Source organism: Apium graveolens, chromosome 4 (assembly GCF_009905375.1).
Source record: "Apium graveolens cultivar Ventura chromosome 4, ASM990537v1, whole genome shotgun sequence".
Taxonomy (NCBI): Eukaryota; Viridiplantae; Streptophyta; class Magnoliopsida; order Apiales; family Apiaceae; genus Apium; species Apium graveolens.
Genome location: NC_133650.1, coordinates 315,883,864 through 315,902,703, shown reverse-complemented (window position 1 = coordinate 315,902,703; position 18,840 = coordinate 315,883,864). Strand labels below are relative to the sequence as shown.

The following is an 18,840-nucleotide window of genomic DNA, read 5'->3' as shown; positions in this document are numbered from 1 at the left end:
ACAAATATTTAATCACAAATTTACAGGTAAAAGGTAAGGATGAGGTATGTAAAGTGTGGGTTTAGGCCCAAAACCATGAACCGCTAACGTCCCCTAGAAATTGTTTTTCCAAATTACCGCAAAAAGGATACGTCCAGCACCCAATCCTAGGTACACAGCAGTGACTCCAGCAAAATGAAAAATCTTATAAATACCCAAAAAATATTCATTCCTACAGCCTCCAATATATTGCCGCATCTTTAGTTCAGTGTTCTTTTCCTACACAACATAACAGCAGCAGCCATCTTGTTCAGTTCATATCTAGGGTTTTTGTCTGAAACAATGTTGAATCTCCCTGACTCTCTTTATCCTGATCCGATACAAGGTGACAACAGTGTTATGTCGAATGGTGGTGCACCTGCTAACAACAATGGTCCCTGTGATGGTGCTAGCAAAGCTATTGATTGGCCTTCTGCTAGTGTAGAGGACTTGGTTGTGTTGCTTCGAGAACCTGAGCATGGCGAAAAGGCCATTTCATCTCTTACTCAGATTAAGGTCCATTATTTTTCTTCATTTATGAAGATTTTTTTTTGTTTTATGTACATTTTTGTTTGTTTTTGTATGTTGTTAGGTGGAAATAAATTGATCTGTAATTGTAAATTCATAAATGATGTTTTTAATACATGATTGGATGCATTTTTTGTGTTTAAGCTTGTTTAACGTGGCTGGTTAGAAATGATTGATGATTAATTATGATTAGAGTTATCTTTTATATTTGTGTGTCTTGATTAGAAGTAATTGACAATAGATCTGAGTTTTTAAAGAGTTTAAATTATGCATTCATATGTTGAAATACAAGTTAAATTGTGGCCTTGTCATGATTTTATGATGTCTATGCTGGTCATTTCATTTTCATAAAGTGTGGTTTAATCGACCAGGGATTATGTAAACCAGATATACTCATTCGTTTGATTTCATTCTTTATGTGGTTCATACACAAACATAGATCGATATTTATTTGTAATCAGTCTGATTTATGAAAGTATCTCTTCAATCGGAATGTGCAAATATATATCTTTGTATGCACCAAATGTCACTTTTACGTGGATTCTTTCGATATTTTGTAGTTTTATATTTTATTTAGAACAATAAGTATGTGCAGAGAAATGATGATCTTGACTCGCCTAAATGACTATATAGTATCATTTAAGTTTGCTTGTTAGAAGTTTAAAGTGCAGTCCAGCGTGCAGAGTCAAATTATTTACACTCTATGTTCTAATGTCTATTGGGTGATATAGTATATTTCATTTCTAACATGTGATTTATCAATACAGAAACAGGGAAGAATTCAAGATTTGGCCCTCCACATTTGGCGGTCAATCAGTACGGTTTTCTCACTCCTATCGGTATGCACAATGACTTGGGTCTACCAAATGCTTTGCATTGATCAAACTAAATGTATTTGTTTTAATAGCTTGCTTAAATTTATATCATGTCGTGAATTCTTTTTATTAACTTCTAATTTTGGTTAACATTAACAATAAAAGTTCCCTGTTTTGATTTGAGTTTCTTCCTCACATCTTAATACTGAAGTGGACTACTAAACCAAAATGGCAGTATCTAGGTTACATTGTTATATTTGATCTTCTCAAGTCCAGTGTCCCCCAGTTATATAGTATTTAATCAATATTTGGTGATTAATGATCCTTATTCTTTCTTGTCTTTTGAAATGATTATACTTGTTTGTGAATCCCTTGATCCTTGTGTCCGATACTATGACATGCACGTCCCCTCATCGGATAGGGGATTCATCCTGAATCCTAATTTTGATTCTTTCCCCACAATTTGTAATCAAAATTTCTGTTAACCGCCTATTTTCGTAAAATTAAGTATCAGTTTTTGTTAGTAAATACAAACGTATTATGCTAGTGTTCATTTTTGCATAAATTAAAATATTTTACCTGTATTTTGTGTTTTAGATCAATAAGTTATGCATTTGATTAAATTTGCTTATAGTTTGTGGTTTTTTTAACCAGATTGAATATATGTAACATCAAATCTAGAGAAAATCTATATTTCTATATGTCGTGTCCCCCGCACCCGAATTCCCATATTATTATATATATTTATTAGATTTTTGTCCACGCACCCCAGCACTTCTGCACCCGTATCTTTGCTTGTCAGTTGCCGAAGAAATCTTTCATTGAACTAATGAGAAGATTTGCGGAGATCTCAAATATTTTGGAAATTTGAAATTTTGAAACCCAAAAATCTGGAAAATAGGCATTGTAAGGAAGTTCTGCAACTTTTATGTCACACGTCTTAGAGAAGTCCTACCCTTAAGATCAGGTTGCATCACATCTGAATCAGAACTTGATACAATTTATGAAATCCGCACATGATGGTCATCGGAATCATTTAAATGATTTACTACTTTGTTTGACAAGCTCAGCCTTGTGGTTTGTATTGGCTATTCTATCTATTCAAATAAGAATGTTGTGTTTTACAGTTGGTGATTAATGGAATTATCTTCTTTATTGCAGGAAGTATTATCTATATACAAGTCATTAACACCTGAGAAACTTACTATGAAAGATTCAAGTAAAGTTTGTGATGTACTTGTTTTGTTTGAGGTCATTTCCGCTCCTTTAATTTCCTTTTCTAGTGGTATTAACTTTGTAATGTATTTGCTTTATATGTTCGATTTCCTAATTTTCAAACTTTTTTCTTATCAAATTTATTTTTACTTATCAAATTTATTATCTATATACATCAAATTTATTTTTACTTATGCAGGAGCCATAGCTGGTACTCTATGTACTTAAAAATTATGTATGCAACTCTAATATCAAAGTGTATTTTCTATTGAATGCAGTGCTTGGCCACTCACCCTCAAACGAAGATGCAGTTCCTTAATGGTATTTTTCTAAACTTTCTGAAAGCTATGTGACTTGTTTCTGCTAATGTATTCAGTATTTACATTAGTCTTCTTCAACATAGTTGGATGTATCCACAGTTATAGCTTCTTCTCACCAAATGATATAAGCTAATTTCATTCTATAACTTTTGCTGATTTCTTGATGTCTGATATTGCTACTTAAAGACCACACAAGATATTGTCGAACTTGAGGTGTTTTGATATATAAATGCATTCACTTTTTATTTCAAGCTGGTATGATTTGTTTATGTGAACACCAAAGAAACAGGACACTGAGGTGAAATCAAGGATTCAGTTGAAGTTACAAGTTTGTTACATAAATTCTGGGATGAGGATTTTGCATAACTTATTCAAATATTGTTATTAACTGATTTTAATAGGATAATTAAGGAGCTAGATAAGCTTAATCGTAGACAGACTTGTATTAACTTACTTCTGTCCTTGCAGTTCAGATACATTGTTACTTGTACCCTTTCTTGGAGACTGAAGAAACGAGCAAGCCATTCCAGTACCTAAGGCTAATGAGCTTGGGGGTCATTGGTGGTCTTCTGAAGGAGGTACAATTCCACTCTAAATCAATACATGATACCTTCAATTTTTTATACTTTTAGCCATTTGAATTATTAAAACCGCTAAGCACCAGTAACCTTGCATGGAAGTATTTTCTCATTGCTAGTTGCTACCAGCCCTTTCAAGTTTCAGCTCTGAATTGAATGCAATGTTGAGATGAATTAGCTTAATCAGAACAATAGTTGAAGAAAATGTCCATTATTTCTTACCAGATTGCATATCAATTTGCTTTAATATGATCTGATATGCCTATAAGGTTCTACTCCAAATATCATCCGAATCTTCTCTACTATGCAGGTAGGCGACCCTTCGACAAAGGTTGCTGTTCACTGTTTGCTTGAATCAGGACTCTTCCCTTTGTGTCTAAAATCCATAGAATATGGAAACGAACTTTCACAATCAGTAAGTGTCCATTAAAATTTGAACTCAACATTCTTTCGCTTCCAAGCATTTTTTACTGCAATATATCACCTTACATGTAATGTAAGACAGTACAGAGTATAAAATCTGGTTACTAAAAATTTCAAATTAATATCCCTTTCTAGTGTTTCTGCTAGGTGTTTATTGAAAAAGGGATTTTTAGTTAATACTCCATGTTTCGTATTAATACATATCAAGTCGACTTGATGAACATCTAATATTTTGGTGTTAGATGAACATTATTACCCAGCCATATATAAATCATAAGGTTTATATTGCATGGCATAGACTTGATCGTCCTAGTAAGAACCTGAGCAAATAATTCTGAAACAATTCCGGTACACCATCAAAATATAAATAGATCGACACCCATAGTTAATTGGCTCTTTAAACTCACTCTGAACACTTGTATATGGCTATACAGACTGCATCTTGGATAATGTCAAGAATAATGATGCAAGAGCAGGGACTACAGTATTGCTGTGAGCCTGCAAACCGGTTGTGTGCAATCATGAAGGTTTTTAATGACGTAATTGAAAAGATGGAGGATGAACCGTCTACTACAGTTTTGAAGAATATTATTCAATGTTATGTCATACTGTCCGATGATCCAAGGTTAGCCAGCAACCTTTGTAAGCATATCTTCCAAGCTGTTGTGTGTTTCTATTCTTATATCGTTCCTATAGTTATTGTATTATTGATTTAGAACTTGTGTAAAAAATGTCTCTGACCAAGCACCGGATAGCTTGAGAGTGGTTTTATGTCCCTTGGGGCGGTCTGGTTGTTGTACTTAACAAACATAATTTGATGTGATTCGAATGCAGCAGGGGTTGTCTCCTCTTGAGAAGCTTCATTCCGCCAATACTGACGACTGCCCCATATAATGAAGCCCTTCGTGTAAGTCCATCCAGATGATCTCTTATATACATGTAAAAATGTGGACTCTATTGTGGCACAAAACAGCAAATTTCACTACCAAAATCCAAGTTTATAAAAAAAAGTATCTATATTACGCATAAATACTGGAGGCACACAGTATTTGCAATTTTGTATGCCTCAGCAACTTCTATGGGCATCTCTAGTTGCACAACAAAACCGACATCAATACTTCTAGATACACGACTCCTCGTTTTGAATATTACATAATTTTTTACATGAGTTTTTGTGGCGAGGACAGAGTCACAAGTACACACACTAATGTATCTTAAATGTTCTTATCTAATATCTAATTTTCTATACATATTATGCAGGCACGCCCTATAACCTTAAAAAATTTACAAGATTTGTTTCAAAAGCTATCGATGGGAAGCGGACCAAATGCAGAAGCCGTTGGTGATGTTGCAGGTTCCTCACATCTTGATCGCTAGCTGATATTTGCTAGCTCTTTCCTTTCGTTATACAAGGGAAATTAAGAATTCTCTTATAGATCTCAGAAACCTTTTGATTTTAGCTATGATGTTAACAATATTTTTTGTAGAACAATTATATCTCCAAGTTGCAAAATAATACATGATAAACAATCATAAAATGCCCTATCCAGATTCATGTGGTTAGCTGATGATATTTTGGTGTTTAGTTTTCTCCTTTTACGCATTTTTTTATTTTCTTTACTCATCTTCTTGAATTACAGGCATGAACTCATTGAATGTCACTATTGATCAACGCTCTCTGTGAACTCTGATGATTGAGATCTTGAAAAAATATTGTTATGTTCAAAGATTAAAAAGATTAGATATAGTACATAAAATATTATTACCATTAATAAATTTCTTTATGATTTATAAACAATATGTTGAGATTTTCTAAACTAAAACCATCTATTGAGGACTTGAGATGTCAAGAAACAAAAATTCGTTTATTTGCATCAAACTTTCGGTCTCAAGCATGTAAAATAGCTGTTACATTTGAGACATCAAGACCTGTGCATCTTTTCCTACCTATCTTTGTCTTCTATTTTTCCAGTTTGCGCAAATACACTAGAATCTTCATTCACATATTGCTGTGTGCGCATCATCAACCTTATAAAAATAAAATTGGCGGCTAACGAGTAGATGGGAAGAAAAATCTCTAGTTTAAATTGTGCAATTTGTTGATATGAACTTCAAGTTTCTACAACTGGAAGCTAAAAAGAAAGACATTGAGCTGTTGATTGTTTATTATGCAGCAGGCTCTGCATAAAATTTTAACTCTGATCATACATACCGGTACAATTGTCTATATGCTCCAAGAAACTATCTGTGTGCTTGGTACTAGATTGAAAACATTGAAAATTGAAGTTAAAATGGCATATATAACAACCAAAAAAATTGCATATTAAACTGTTATAATGCTAAAAATTGCTGCATAAAGTTATTTAATGTATGACATATGTATAATATATTTTACATTATGTTAACATACAGTACATAGGGCAAAAGTTTTTACAGAGCTGGTAGACAACTGTCTAGCCAACAGTTTAAAAATAACGTAGTTTATGCATCGGAGTTATCACAAAGTACAAACTATTCTCCCTCCCTCCCTCCCTCTCCATGTCTGTGTGTGTCTGTGTGTTTAAATATATAACACTACATTTCGTTTATTTTCGCCGGGACAGGTTAAAGCTATCTTCCCTTTGACATTGTAGGCAAAAGCAAAATGCCACTATTTCTGTCATGAATGAAAATGAGAAGCTCTCAACTGTCTTAGAATATAGCTTGCTTGTCTTATGAAATAAAGTCCTAAACGTGAATTCTCTTTGAAAATAACTCAACATTCCCTGAACCGAAACGGCTATTGTATAACTGCTAGACACCACACAGTTCATACACTATTGTTCTATTTGGTTGAAGGGAATACAAACAATATATTTGTTAACAAACTTCAATACAAAAGAAAGGTTGTAACTTGTAATTGTAAGAGGGAAGAATATAGAAAAAAGACGAGGATGTGCAAATTGTTCATAATGTAACTAGGTAAATATACCGGCCCAGTTCAGAGAAACTATTTAAAAATAAAAAAAAAAGTAAAAAATATTATTTACAGCAATTTTGTTGAAAATTAAGATTCCTAAAACTAAAAGAGTCGCTAAAAATAATGTTATAAAAATATAACATATAATTGGAGAGTTGATGAGTGTACCTAAAATTTTAAGGAGTTATACACATTAGAAGTGGTACAATGGTACTTTATATTTTAATTTTATACTTTTTTTTGTCAGATGTTCCAATCTGACATCTTTTTTCCAACTAACATTTCTTTATCCTTTCAAAAAAAATACTACTTATAATAAGATTATGCATACATCATTTTCATATATATGTTTACTCTTTCATTGCTCTAAATATAATTTATCAAGCACGTATAATTTAACCAATCTAAATAAATGTTGAATAAATTTAGTACTTAAATTACAATAGACATTTTGCATCATCCAGGTGTAATAAGAGAAGCTAGAACTCCATATATAATCCATATGTGCACATTTTTAGAATTAATTTTGTTTTGCAAATAGCAGATACCAACATGATTGTAGACAAAGAAAAAATTGATCATACTTTAATATTAAAATAATAAAAAATGACTGGATCTGAGCATGTGTTTTGCTAAAAAAAATTATTTAATATATAAAAATCTTATATTGAAATTGAGATGACTAATATTACTTCCCAGTTTTTTTTAGCATAAAACAATTAATTTGAAAATTAGTCAGTCATCCATGTAAGTCATCCATGTAATTCAATTATCTAGAATATATTGGAACAACCATGTACGTCAATAACTTGTGAAATTAAAATGTAGTTATAGATGGGGACTTACATCTCCTCTTTAATGCCCAGGCTACAATTTTATATATAATATCACATTAAATCTTGAAAGAAACTCATAAACATCATATTTGTCAAAATTATCATCGTCAATGTACACAACCATATCAATCAGCAACTCAAAAACCAATGCACTTAAGGGCTAGATGGATTATTAGATGGATTATTATGAGTACCTACCCGAAAGCAGCATTTCAGACCTAAAAGCTCATACTTTCTGACTTCATCATTTTTTTTAGAAAAGAACTCTACCAACTTGCGATCTCGTTATTTTCCAAAATTCTGGTGTCTCATTATCCTTGAGATGCTCGAATGGATAGCAAACCTGTTTAAATTTCTCTAACCCAAAATGAATGTCCTGCAATAAATCATAATAATTAGAATATAGGCGTATTTGTAAGGGGTTACGGAACATAAGACATTGCCTTCTTTGTTGCAACATGTACATAATTTGGGATGTTATGCAGATCCGCTAGAACAGAAGTGGGTAACACAACTCATTTATTCTCATTGTTATCCAAATTGAAAATCGAACCTTGTTTCATAGCGGGAGCTTTTGCAAAGCAACAAATTAATGTCAAAGTAAAAGATAATTAATTATGTAAATTTTTGATTTTTTAAAGATTTGGTCATAGGGAAATGGTTGCTAACTTGTAAAAACCTATGATTACAGTGTGAATTTAACCCTACACTTTTGTTACAATTTAATCTCATAAAGTAAACCGGATTAGCAAAAAAGGCTTTGTAAATAAGAGAAAGTCACATACAATGTACACAAGTTCAAACTCTCCATTAGCAGGTAGGAAAACAAATTCATTAGCATTTTATAGCATTCAAGAATGAAAGTATTGGCCAATTCAAGTACATTCAAACAAAAGTTATACTCATTATGTTAAAAGGTTATTACTCGTATTTCTACCGTACATAAAAGATTTTCACATTATTCTATAACTTATATGTACATACCTAAATTTTAGTCATTAGAGTAATCACTACGCCATAAGTGCACATAAGCAACCCCTACTATACAGTTGCATAAGGCCCAAATGGTGTTGCATAAGGTAATAGGCAACACCAGAGGGGGGTTGCCAATGTGGAAGTGGTCGTAGACACCTAATGCAATATTTTGTGCAAAACTTGAAAGTAATGCATCAGGTGGATTTTGCAACAGTAAATCACCTATTGGCAACAACAGAAAGTGTTGCATTAGACCTGACAGGATAATACACTTGGTCCTACGTGGCAACTGACACATCAGATGCCATGTCAGCAACAGGGGGTCCCCAGAGTCACATCAGCATGCCACGTCAGCACGCCACGTCAGCTGGGTCTCATCCTGCCACGTTAGCATGTGGGGGCCCGCAATGTCACGTCAGCAGTGGGGCCCTTTTTCCATATCATATGTGGGGGCCCATATTATTTATGCAACACCATTTTGATGCATATGCAACACTATTTTCATTCAATTGCAACAGTATATACCACATTATGCAACACCATTTTTAAATTGCAACAGTATTATAATCAAATGTAATACAGTGAAAAGCAATATGCAACATCATACTATGGAATATGCAAAACTAGAAAACATAAAAATTTGGCCATAATTTGTCTGTTTTTACATGATACCTGCCATAAGTGGCATCCAACAAAAACAACCATATCAGGAATTCAACAAGTTTTAAACATACAAAAAATACTAAAATACATACGCCCAATTCTAAATTTAAAACACCAAAAGTACATCAAATCTTTCTTCAAATGAACAAAGATACCAAAGAACTAAGTCACTAAGAAGTTGCGCCTTGAGTGCCTTGAATGACTGTAGTACCGTTTTCCTCTTGATCACTGGAAATCGTGGTACATCTTCGAATAAAAACCTTTTAAAAATAGACCCTAAGGCGATGTTGATGCAAGGAAGCTAAATGGAGCTTTAGCCTAGAAAATAAAAATGAATAGAATAAGAATAACAAGATTTGGGCCTTAAACTTAAGTAATGAAAGCAGTTGGACTTAACAAGTCAATCACTCAATATTATGGTATTGATTTGGGCCTTAAACTTTCCATTATTAATTTACTACTTATTTAACACAACGCAATTAAACCCAACCAATAAAGTCAATAATTTCATTTTTAGAATTTATTACGAGCTATGGGCTGTAAATACATGCATCAAAAAATGTACTTCTGCCTTGGAACAGATTGAGCATTTGCCCCAAAAAGACGCAAAACAGATAGTGTACAAAGCGTAAAAGATTTATGATTTATCTGCCAAGAGAGACTAAAATAAAGAGCTAAATACAACCATAAAAGCAACTGGACTCAAAAGGTAATTTTTTTTGGAGTCAATATAGGCCCCGACATTTCCTTTAACGAAATTACTTGAAACAACTTGCAACTAGACCAAAAAAAATTCATTCTAAATTTATATTTAACAAATCGATAATGTGCTATATAGTCTACATAGACATGCATAAAAAATGTACTTCCAGCCAAGGTTACAGAGAAGCATGTCCCCAAAAAGACGAGAAGCAGATGAAGTAAACTTACAATCCAAGCTTGCTTTGAGGATCTGTAGGGCATCCTCTCCTTGATTACTTTTTCCAATCTCAGTGGTGCGAGGGGAACTAAATCAGCAATTTCCTTTAAAGCAGCATGCACACGACAAAGAATTTGCTCTTTTTTTGCAAGACCACGTGGCTACTGTAATAGCCTAAGGAAAGATAAAGGCGGCACAAAATTTCTTACAAGCATATCCAAGCATAGATGGAGGTATTTTCCGCTCACTGCAGCCTACAATGTAGTAAAAGCAAAACTAATCCTTGATAAGAACAAGCAATGATAATCATTATTGTATAGTGAGTAGCATTACATATCAAAGCAACAACCAACTCAACCAATACATCCATCACATCTGGACCATAGTTCCACAAGCTCATGCCACTTATCTGAAGGTAACAAACTTTCTTTAACAACCAAAAAACTAAAATCCGAAAAAAATAATGGAAAAAGAAATGAGCAAAAATATTAATGCACTATTACTTACAGAAGAAATAAGCATTTTGTGGTGATCAGAATCTATGTAAGAAACTGCTCCAGACAGGGCTTTCAAACTTGTCTTTTAAATTATAAAACAACATTAGGTAAGCCTTTACAGAAGTAATAAGAGGACATAAAGTTTACACATTTTAGTGCATATACTTTACAAAAACACTCAACCTACCACAAGCATGGCCACTTCATCTGGTGCTAGGCGTTCAGTATGGTGCGGATTCCCGATCAACTCGTGATAACTGTCAGGTTGACCCTGAAAACTTATAAATCACTATTAATCAACCATAAGATTGATCTTCAAACTGAGAATCAATGTCAAATGATTAGAATTTATAACATATAAAAATCCATTATCTACTTAAATGTTTGAAACTGCAAACAAGCCTGTATGATGATTTTCTCTCCATAGTTCTGCTTAACAGTAGACATAAACTCCGCCAGAAGCTCGGCAAATTCCTTGATACAGGTGAATGCATACAAAATTAATTTTTAGTTGTAGACCGCAAGTAATTATATCTATAAATTACAGAAAGGAAGATAAAAAGTACCTGCCCAGTTGCCCTCTTTTGTTTGAGCCCAATAATGAACTCATCATCCAGCAACTTTTGGTTATTTGTGCCGACGTCGATGGTAATAGGTAAGCACTGCAAATACAACACAAATATACAGTTTAGAATAAGAATTAACAATAATGTCATAGTATAGATAGGAAGCTTCATGTAACCCAGGTTGCCTTGTTATCTAATTGAATAGAACCATGAAAAGTGGTTAAGGGACAGCACAGATATACTCTACGTTCCCATGTCGCTAGCAGTAACATCCATAACATACCACCACAGTCTGGTAGCCACAATCAAATAAAAGACCCTAGAACTTATATTTAGTGTTTCTAAATAATGATTACTGGGATTGATTTTGGTGACCCCATTGCTCATGACCGACTTCGCTTCTATTATATACTCAGTGTTGCACATTTATGCTCCTTCTGTGTTAATTACTTTGTATATTTTTGCTAAATACTTCATCCTATTATGTTTTCTTGCTTGCTTCTAAAAATCTGAGGTGCTTAACTCTTCGTTGCTTATTATGCTACATACTAAGCAATAAGTCTGAGTGACTATGTACTGCTAACTATATTTTATTTGGTAAAAAATTAAGTCCTCATTTATAAGAATATCAAGATCCAATTCAACAGAATGAATAATTATTCTATGTTTAATTTGTCAGCATAACTCAAGCAAGGGCAAAGCTTATGCACATTTACTTTATAAAGCAATTGAAGAAATAATTCTAATATCCACTTAAGGACACACACAATTAACTATTTTTCTTAGTGCAAGACCCTCCTATTGTATATAGTTTTTTATAATGATTGTTATTGGATGAAGAAAAAACTACTTAAAGAATATATTATCTCAGCTCAAAAACTAGTTAAAGAATTTATGAATAACTGGTGTCACTAAAATTTCTGAAGTGTTCGGGTAATACATGCACTAGAAGGAAGAACATGTTACCTTGATCCGTTCATATTCTCTGACTGCACAGGTTTTAGCTTCCTCTGTTACTCTTACAGTTTCTTTCAACTCATCTATTTTGCGAATTCTAGACCTGTCACCACAAAAATTCTTTGATGAAGCAGCTTCAAGATTTTCAATCCTTACATTCAAGGAGGCCAGTTCGGATAAAGAGTTTGCACCGTCAACAAAGCATTCGCGCGGTCAGAAAATGCATTGTTAATTGCCAACATCACCCCAAGATAGTCATGACGCTTATCCTGCAGTATAAGAATAGAGCATCTGTAAATATCTAGCACTTCGAGTGGAACAAGATGCTTGAAAAGATAAAGGATCATGATTAAAGTTAGCAATTCAAGTCTGGGAAAGTACAACAATCCAGTAACTTACCAGATGCTTGACAGTTTGTGCATTCAACTCCCGATAGAGTCTGTTAGCTTTGACAGCAGCAGTAGCTGAAAGAGATATGTCCTAAGTCCAATCATGTATGAGGATTTAGGAATAACTTTTATGTAATATGTTTTGATTTCATTGATATTAATAAAAGGCTTGTTTTGTTTTTATTGCGGGCTCTATCTATTTAAATGTTTAAATAAGATATACCACAGTTTAGAGTAAAGCTTTTTATGGATTGTGATGAGATCATAATGATGAGACCTAAAAGATGATAACTCTAAACTTAAATAGTTCCTGGTCGTAGAATTATAACTGGTAATTAATAATCGGCAAAGATGTGGTACATACTATGCTTGCTTCATTATGAAGGATGTCTGTTCTCATAGACATTTGTTGGTGACACTATAGCTAGTATGTAGGTGCTTATTATAGAATAAGTTCACTGAACATGACTCACACGGCTGAACAACTAATGGAGTTCACTCACGTGTCAGCAGTTGTTCACATAGTGATAGTTGTACAAGTATCCTTAGACTTGAGATCATCATAGTCATCTTGTGTACACTGAACTATGCTTTGGTTTAGTTCTTAGTCTCAAGGGACAATTATAAGGGCTCTACTGGGTATAGGAATTTGTACACGAAGATAGGGTATGATCAATAAAGGATCTACCCCTTCCAGTGTAGGAAGAGAATGTTCACTGCTGATCCACTTATGTTAATCCAGGAATCTCTGGCCAGAGTGAATGAAATTAGAAAGGAGTTTCTAATTTACATTAAATAGAACTAAGCATAGTGAATGGGAAAGCAAGTGATTAAATAAGATAGGCTTGACACAAGTTTTATGCCTTGTATTTAATCGTGATATTGCAGGGTAGAAGGAATTAATTGTACGGTAACTACTCACTGAATAGGTTCTTGGTATTCTAAGCAGTGAATTCGTATTATCCGGATAGTCGCGATATGCTGAGAACTATCCCTCACGATGTAGAATAAATATGATTAATTTATTAATCATATTTAATGAATTAGAGAATCTATATAAATAATGATAAAATAATTTTATTATTATTTATTTCTACTACCGCTTAATATTGAACCTATAGGGTCACACCATAAAAGATAATGATTTAATGGTGGAGGAATTAATTAATAATGGCTGATAATTATTATTTATGAAATAAATAATTAATTGGAAAATTTAATAATTGATTAAATGAGATTTAATTGATTATAATTAATTAAGAAAAAGATTCTTAATATTATTAATTAAGAATTTAATTTTTGGAAATTAAATCAAGTGAGAGAATTATTTCTAAAGAATTTAGAAAAAGGATTAATAATTAAAAGGTTGTTTTAATTATTAGTGAGAATAATAAAGGGTTAATAATAATATTTTATGGAAAAAATTTCAGCTGAAAATTTTGCCTATAAATATACTATTATAAACCCTATTTTTGCCTTAACCAAAAAGATTGACAAAACCCTAATTCTCTCCATCTCCTCCTCCTTCATTACATCGTATTTCTTGGTGGATACCGGTGGAGTGCTTCACACTTGAGGAGCATCTGCTAAGGATCTCCGTTCATCGTTCTTGGATCGCTATTAAAGACCTCCATCTTTCCATTAACGTAAAGCTTCTTAAGGTAAACATACTGAACTACGAATTAAATATTATTTTTTCGCATGGATCCTGCGGAGGGTTTCGGTTCTTTTTAAGAGTAAATTTACGTTTTCGCTGCGTTTATGTGCTAAAAACCCTTCAGTAGCCACATTTTTCATGTCTGCAGATCTCACCCTTTGAGAGTTGAACATTGCCTCATCCGCCTCAAACTTCGTTAGCTTGACAAAAGCCAACCCCAGTTGCCCCATCGTCTCCCCAATTTCTTGCTGAGCTTTAATTTCATGTCAATACATCCCATTTCATTATACATATTATTAGTACCTAAATCAACTACATGACAGTAATAAATATTACAAATTTACATATAACACCGAGGCAAATATCGATATTTCCTTTATTGTATGGAGCTAGGAAATTGATTAACATACATTTAAGCTCAAGTCTGAGATGTCGCAACTCAAAATGGTCTCGCTAGATCAGCATTATCAGACAAATATCAATACATATTTGAATCGAGAAACATTACTAATTATATAAACCGACAAACATAGCACTCAAAATTTATAATTTACATCAAAAGAGTTCAATAGACCTGCTGAGAAGCATACCAATCTGATTCTCGAAATCCTGCAACTTACCCTTCCTCTTGAAAAATTCCTTATCTTCCTCCACAACCGGTGGCTTAACCGCACCCCAATCATTCGTAACCGACTGCTTCAACTCCTTAAAAATCCTCAACAAATCCCTCCCTCCTTTCGCAGGCAACGCAACCTCATTCACATCCAATGCACTCCCTTGCAAACTCTCCCTCCCAAACAACTGCCAAGGCAACTTCACGCCCCATCCAACATTCTCGACGCCACATCCGTGGTCCTCACCAACGGCAACTTCCCATTCGACACGTCTTGCTCCTTCTGAGGATCCGAAACCGTGATTCGCACATACTTCGCTCCGGAATGTGAAGTCGAAGTTGCGAACAAATCATGACCGTTGACTCCACTTCCTCCGTTGCTATCTTCTCCATCGAACGATCGAAATATTGCTTCAGCATACGAAGGCGGTTCGAGAAACGTGTTGTACGGATTAGGTTGTTGATTTCTCGATTGTTTCTACACATCTCGGATCGAGATGTGTAGGAGAATATAATAAGAAGGTGAGCGGAGGAGAGGATGGTGGAGGTGAGAAGGGGTCTGAAGATCTGAGTGAAGAGAGGGGTTGAAAGACGAGGCGGCCACTGCTAATGATTTATGTTTGTTAGGGTTTTATATAAAAATGATAAATTTTTAGGGCTTGTCTGTTAACGGGCTGGGCCTTGACTTAATTAAGTCTTTACAATCATAATTTTTAATTATTTTGATAAATATCTTGTTGCTTTTCTGTAAATTATTTTAATATTATTTTAATTTTCGAGTATCAGCTCAGATTTAGAGAGAAAGAGTGAATTTTTGTTAAGGGGGAAATAACCACCCAATTTTTTGGCCTGGGAAAGTGTGCAGATCTGTGTCTCAACATCATTTAATTATTTTTTTAGTTTTTTATTAAATATTTACAATTTTAAATATTATAAGAAAATTGTATAACTAATGTAAAATATATGTCAAAATAACACGACAATGATAAAATTAATCGGAACAATTATTTGTATAATTGAATTGTCGAACAAGAATTTAAAAAAAAATCATCGGGACAAGAATCTACATGGAACCCGTGTTGACCGTAATTTAACTATATAAAAAACACATAATACAAAATCTAATTTTTTTTAAAAAAAATACACAACTTAAAAATTAGTAGGTAATATCATCCGTATGGTTGGATCGTTGAACAAGAATTTTAAAAAATAGAATCACCACTCGGGACAAGACTTGGTTATAGGAACTCGTGTTGACCGTAATTTGACTATTATAAAAACACCGCTATAAAATCTAAATTTTAAAAAAAAATTACACATTTTTAAAATAAGTAGGTATCATCATCCATACGGTTGGATCGTTGAACAAGTATTTTAAAGAAATAGAATAATCACTCGGGACAATACTAGGTAACAGCAACCCGTGTTGACCGTAATTTGACTATTAAAAAAGCACGTGATATAAAATCTAAATTTTTAAAAAAAAAAATTAAACATCTCTAAAATTAGAAGGTAACATCATCTATACGGTTGGATCATTGAACAAGAATTTCAAGAAAATAGAATCACCACTCGGGACAAGTCTTGGTTATAGGAACCCGTGTTGACCGTAATTTGACTATTATAAAAACATACGATATAAAATTTAATTTTTTTAAAAATATTTAGACATTTTTAAAATTAGTAGGTATCATCATCCGTACGGTTGGATCGTTGAACAAAATTTTAAAAAAATAGAATCACCACCCGGAACAAGACTACGTAATGTGAACCCGTGTGCACCGGGGTTTGACTATTAAAAAAGCATGTGATATAAAATTTATTTTTTTAAAAAAAAATTACACATCTCTAAAACTAGTAGGAAACAAAATTTGTACGGTTGGATCAATTAAAAATATTTTAAAAAAATTATAACATAAATATAACAAATAAATTTTAAGAATAGTACAATAACTAATGCAACACTAAATAACCTACTGCAACACCATAAAGCAAATACAACGCCTGAAGTGCCACATCAGCAAGTGGGCCCCACTGTGTGCCACGTCAGCATGCCACGTCAGCATTTTGGGCCCCCATGTGGGTCCCACTAATCCCATGTCAGCATTCCACATCACCAATGGGCCCCAAAATGCTGACGTGGCATGACACGTTAACATGCCACGTTAGCACCCGTGGGTCCCCAGCACGCCACCTCAGATTTATTTCCACGTCAGCATTTATTAAATAAAAAAAATATCTAATGCAACGCTATGACCTCTACTGTTGCATGCTGCACAACACTAACAGTTATTAGCAATGGTAGCTTCAATGTAATGAAACGCTTTCACCACTATGTTGCAATAAACTGAAAATTTTGTAGATAATGCAACGCTTTTTGTGCAACGCTGGATAAAAATCGTTGCCTATGTGCACTTATGGCGTAGTGAATGTTCATGACCGATAAGATGATGATGCCTAAAACTTTTTTACCTATGGGAGGATTAGCTAAGAATGCGATCGCTATCCAACCTGAAGCTTGATAAATAGACCCTACTTTAATAATCACTTTGTACTTTACATATTTTGTAACTCTGATCCAAGATATAAATCAATCACCTGGTTCCTAGCGTGCAAAAGACTCAGAAAAGCTCATCTTAGTTAAAATTATGTACATGCCTTCAGGAGAACATATTGTAAAGGCTAAAATCTAAATTCCATGAAAAGAGAAGATGAAAGGAGAAAAAATACGACAAATATAAAAGTAATAGGAAGAAATAAAGGGAGAAAATCATTAATCCTTGAGATGGATGGCATGAGAGATATGTTCACCTCCACTTGAAACTCAAAAAAGCTCATCGTTCATTAATGTTGTAGATCCATGAGAGCACACCTTACACAAGAGATAACAATCCAAAAAAATTAAAGATTATGATACGATAATTGGTGGAATAATATCAAAAATTGCACATGAACTACAACTTTAAGTCTCTCGTTCATTAATGTTTATAACGGGTTTTCAAAAAGTAAAAAAGGCACTGAAGTGGAATATCGATGACAGATCCTTCCCCGTTATGCAAGCACTTTAAATACCTGTTAATAAACCAGGTAAAATTGAATTCCTGAAGAAAAAATAGTTACTGAAACTTCAAGAACTAATATGGCCAAATAATAAAATTATCAACATTGTTCTAGAACACAATTAAGGGATGTCAATGAGGCTGAAAAGAAATAGCTATTTCAGCAAGATTATCAAGCTGTCTTAGACTCTGTTTCTTTTAAAGCTGAGGCATTTACTCACCATATTCCAGCTTATCAAGTTCTAGCTGAACAGGACAATGTGGCTTCTGAGAGAATTCTCAACTTGGTGCACACAACTGCTTCTATGCAAAGGGCCAAGGATGCAATCACTACCATGCCCTTCACAGCTGGTGATGAATTTGACTATCTAGCTGGTGGTTCTGAGGAGTTTGGGGATGAAGATGATGATGAAGAAGATTTCATGCACACAGGGGGAGAAGCAGGCCATAGCTCAAGTACAAACACTCCATCTTGGATGTTTAGCAAAGACTGTGATGAGCACCATTTCAAATCAACTCTCTTTCACATCATTCAACAAACTCAGACAGCTCTTCAAGCCACTACAAATTCCAACACCAAGAGACTTTTTCATTTACTTTATTTTCTTCTATTTTCGTTAGTAATTTACTGAAATGTCCCTACTTCCGTTAAAGTTAACGGTTATCTTGGATGGAAAGTCATTAACGGGGTGCAAATAGAAGAGAAATTAATTTTATGGGGTGCAAGTTGACAGAGAAAATAATGTAGACTGAAATCGCAAAAATAAAAAAAAAGTGGATTACGAACTGCCAATTACTAAAATAAAAAGAACTTATTATTGAATAACACACAAGTCAAAGATTTGTTAGATGA

At 33.6% G+C, this 18,840-nt stretch overlaps 1 protein-coding gene and 1 pseudogene across 1 annotated transcript; one reads left to right on the top strand and one right to left on the bottom strand.

The window, feature by feature from the left end:
* Positions 1–321: 321 nt before the first annotated feature.
* LOC141720282 (cell differentiation protein rcd1-like) lies at positions 322–5,274 on the top strand. Its single transcript, XM_074522628.1, has 9 exons — positions 322–534; positions 1,314–1,385; positions 2,523–2,612; positions 2,855–2,897; positions 3,365–3,474; positions 3,785–3,889; positions 4,332–4,522; positions 4,732–4,804; positions 5,158–5,274. The coding sequence occupies exons 1-9, from the start codon at positions 322–324 to the stop codon at positions 5,272–5,274; spliced, it is 1,014 nt and encodes a 337-aa protein (XP_074378729.1).
* Positions 5,275–9,882: 4,608 nt separating this feature from the next.
* The window catches only part of LOC141720281 (sorting nexin 2B-like), a 13,551-nt pseudogene continuing 4,593 nt past the window's right edge, over positions 9,883–18,840 (bottom strand).

What these genes read in the sequence shown, in the direction of transcription:
- LOC141720282 (XM_074522628.1), top strand. Translation starts at nt 322, where the DNA reads ATGTTGAATCTCCCTGACTCTCTTTATCCTGATCCGATACAAGGTGAC. An exon ending in TTGGTGGTCTTCTGAAGGAG is followed by an intron (nt 3,475 to 3,784) that starts GTACAATTCCAC and finishes TCTACTATGCAG; the next exon opens with GTAGGCGACCCTTCGACAAA. An exon ending in ATACTGTCCGATGATCCAAG is followed by an intron (nt 4,523 to 4,731) that starts GTTAGCCAGCAA and finishes ATTCGAATGCAG; the next exon opens with CAGGGGTTGTCTCCTCTTGA.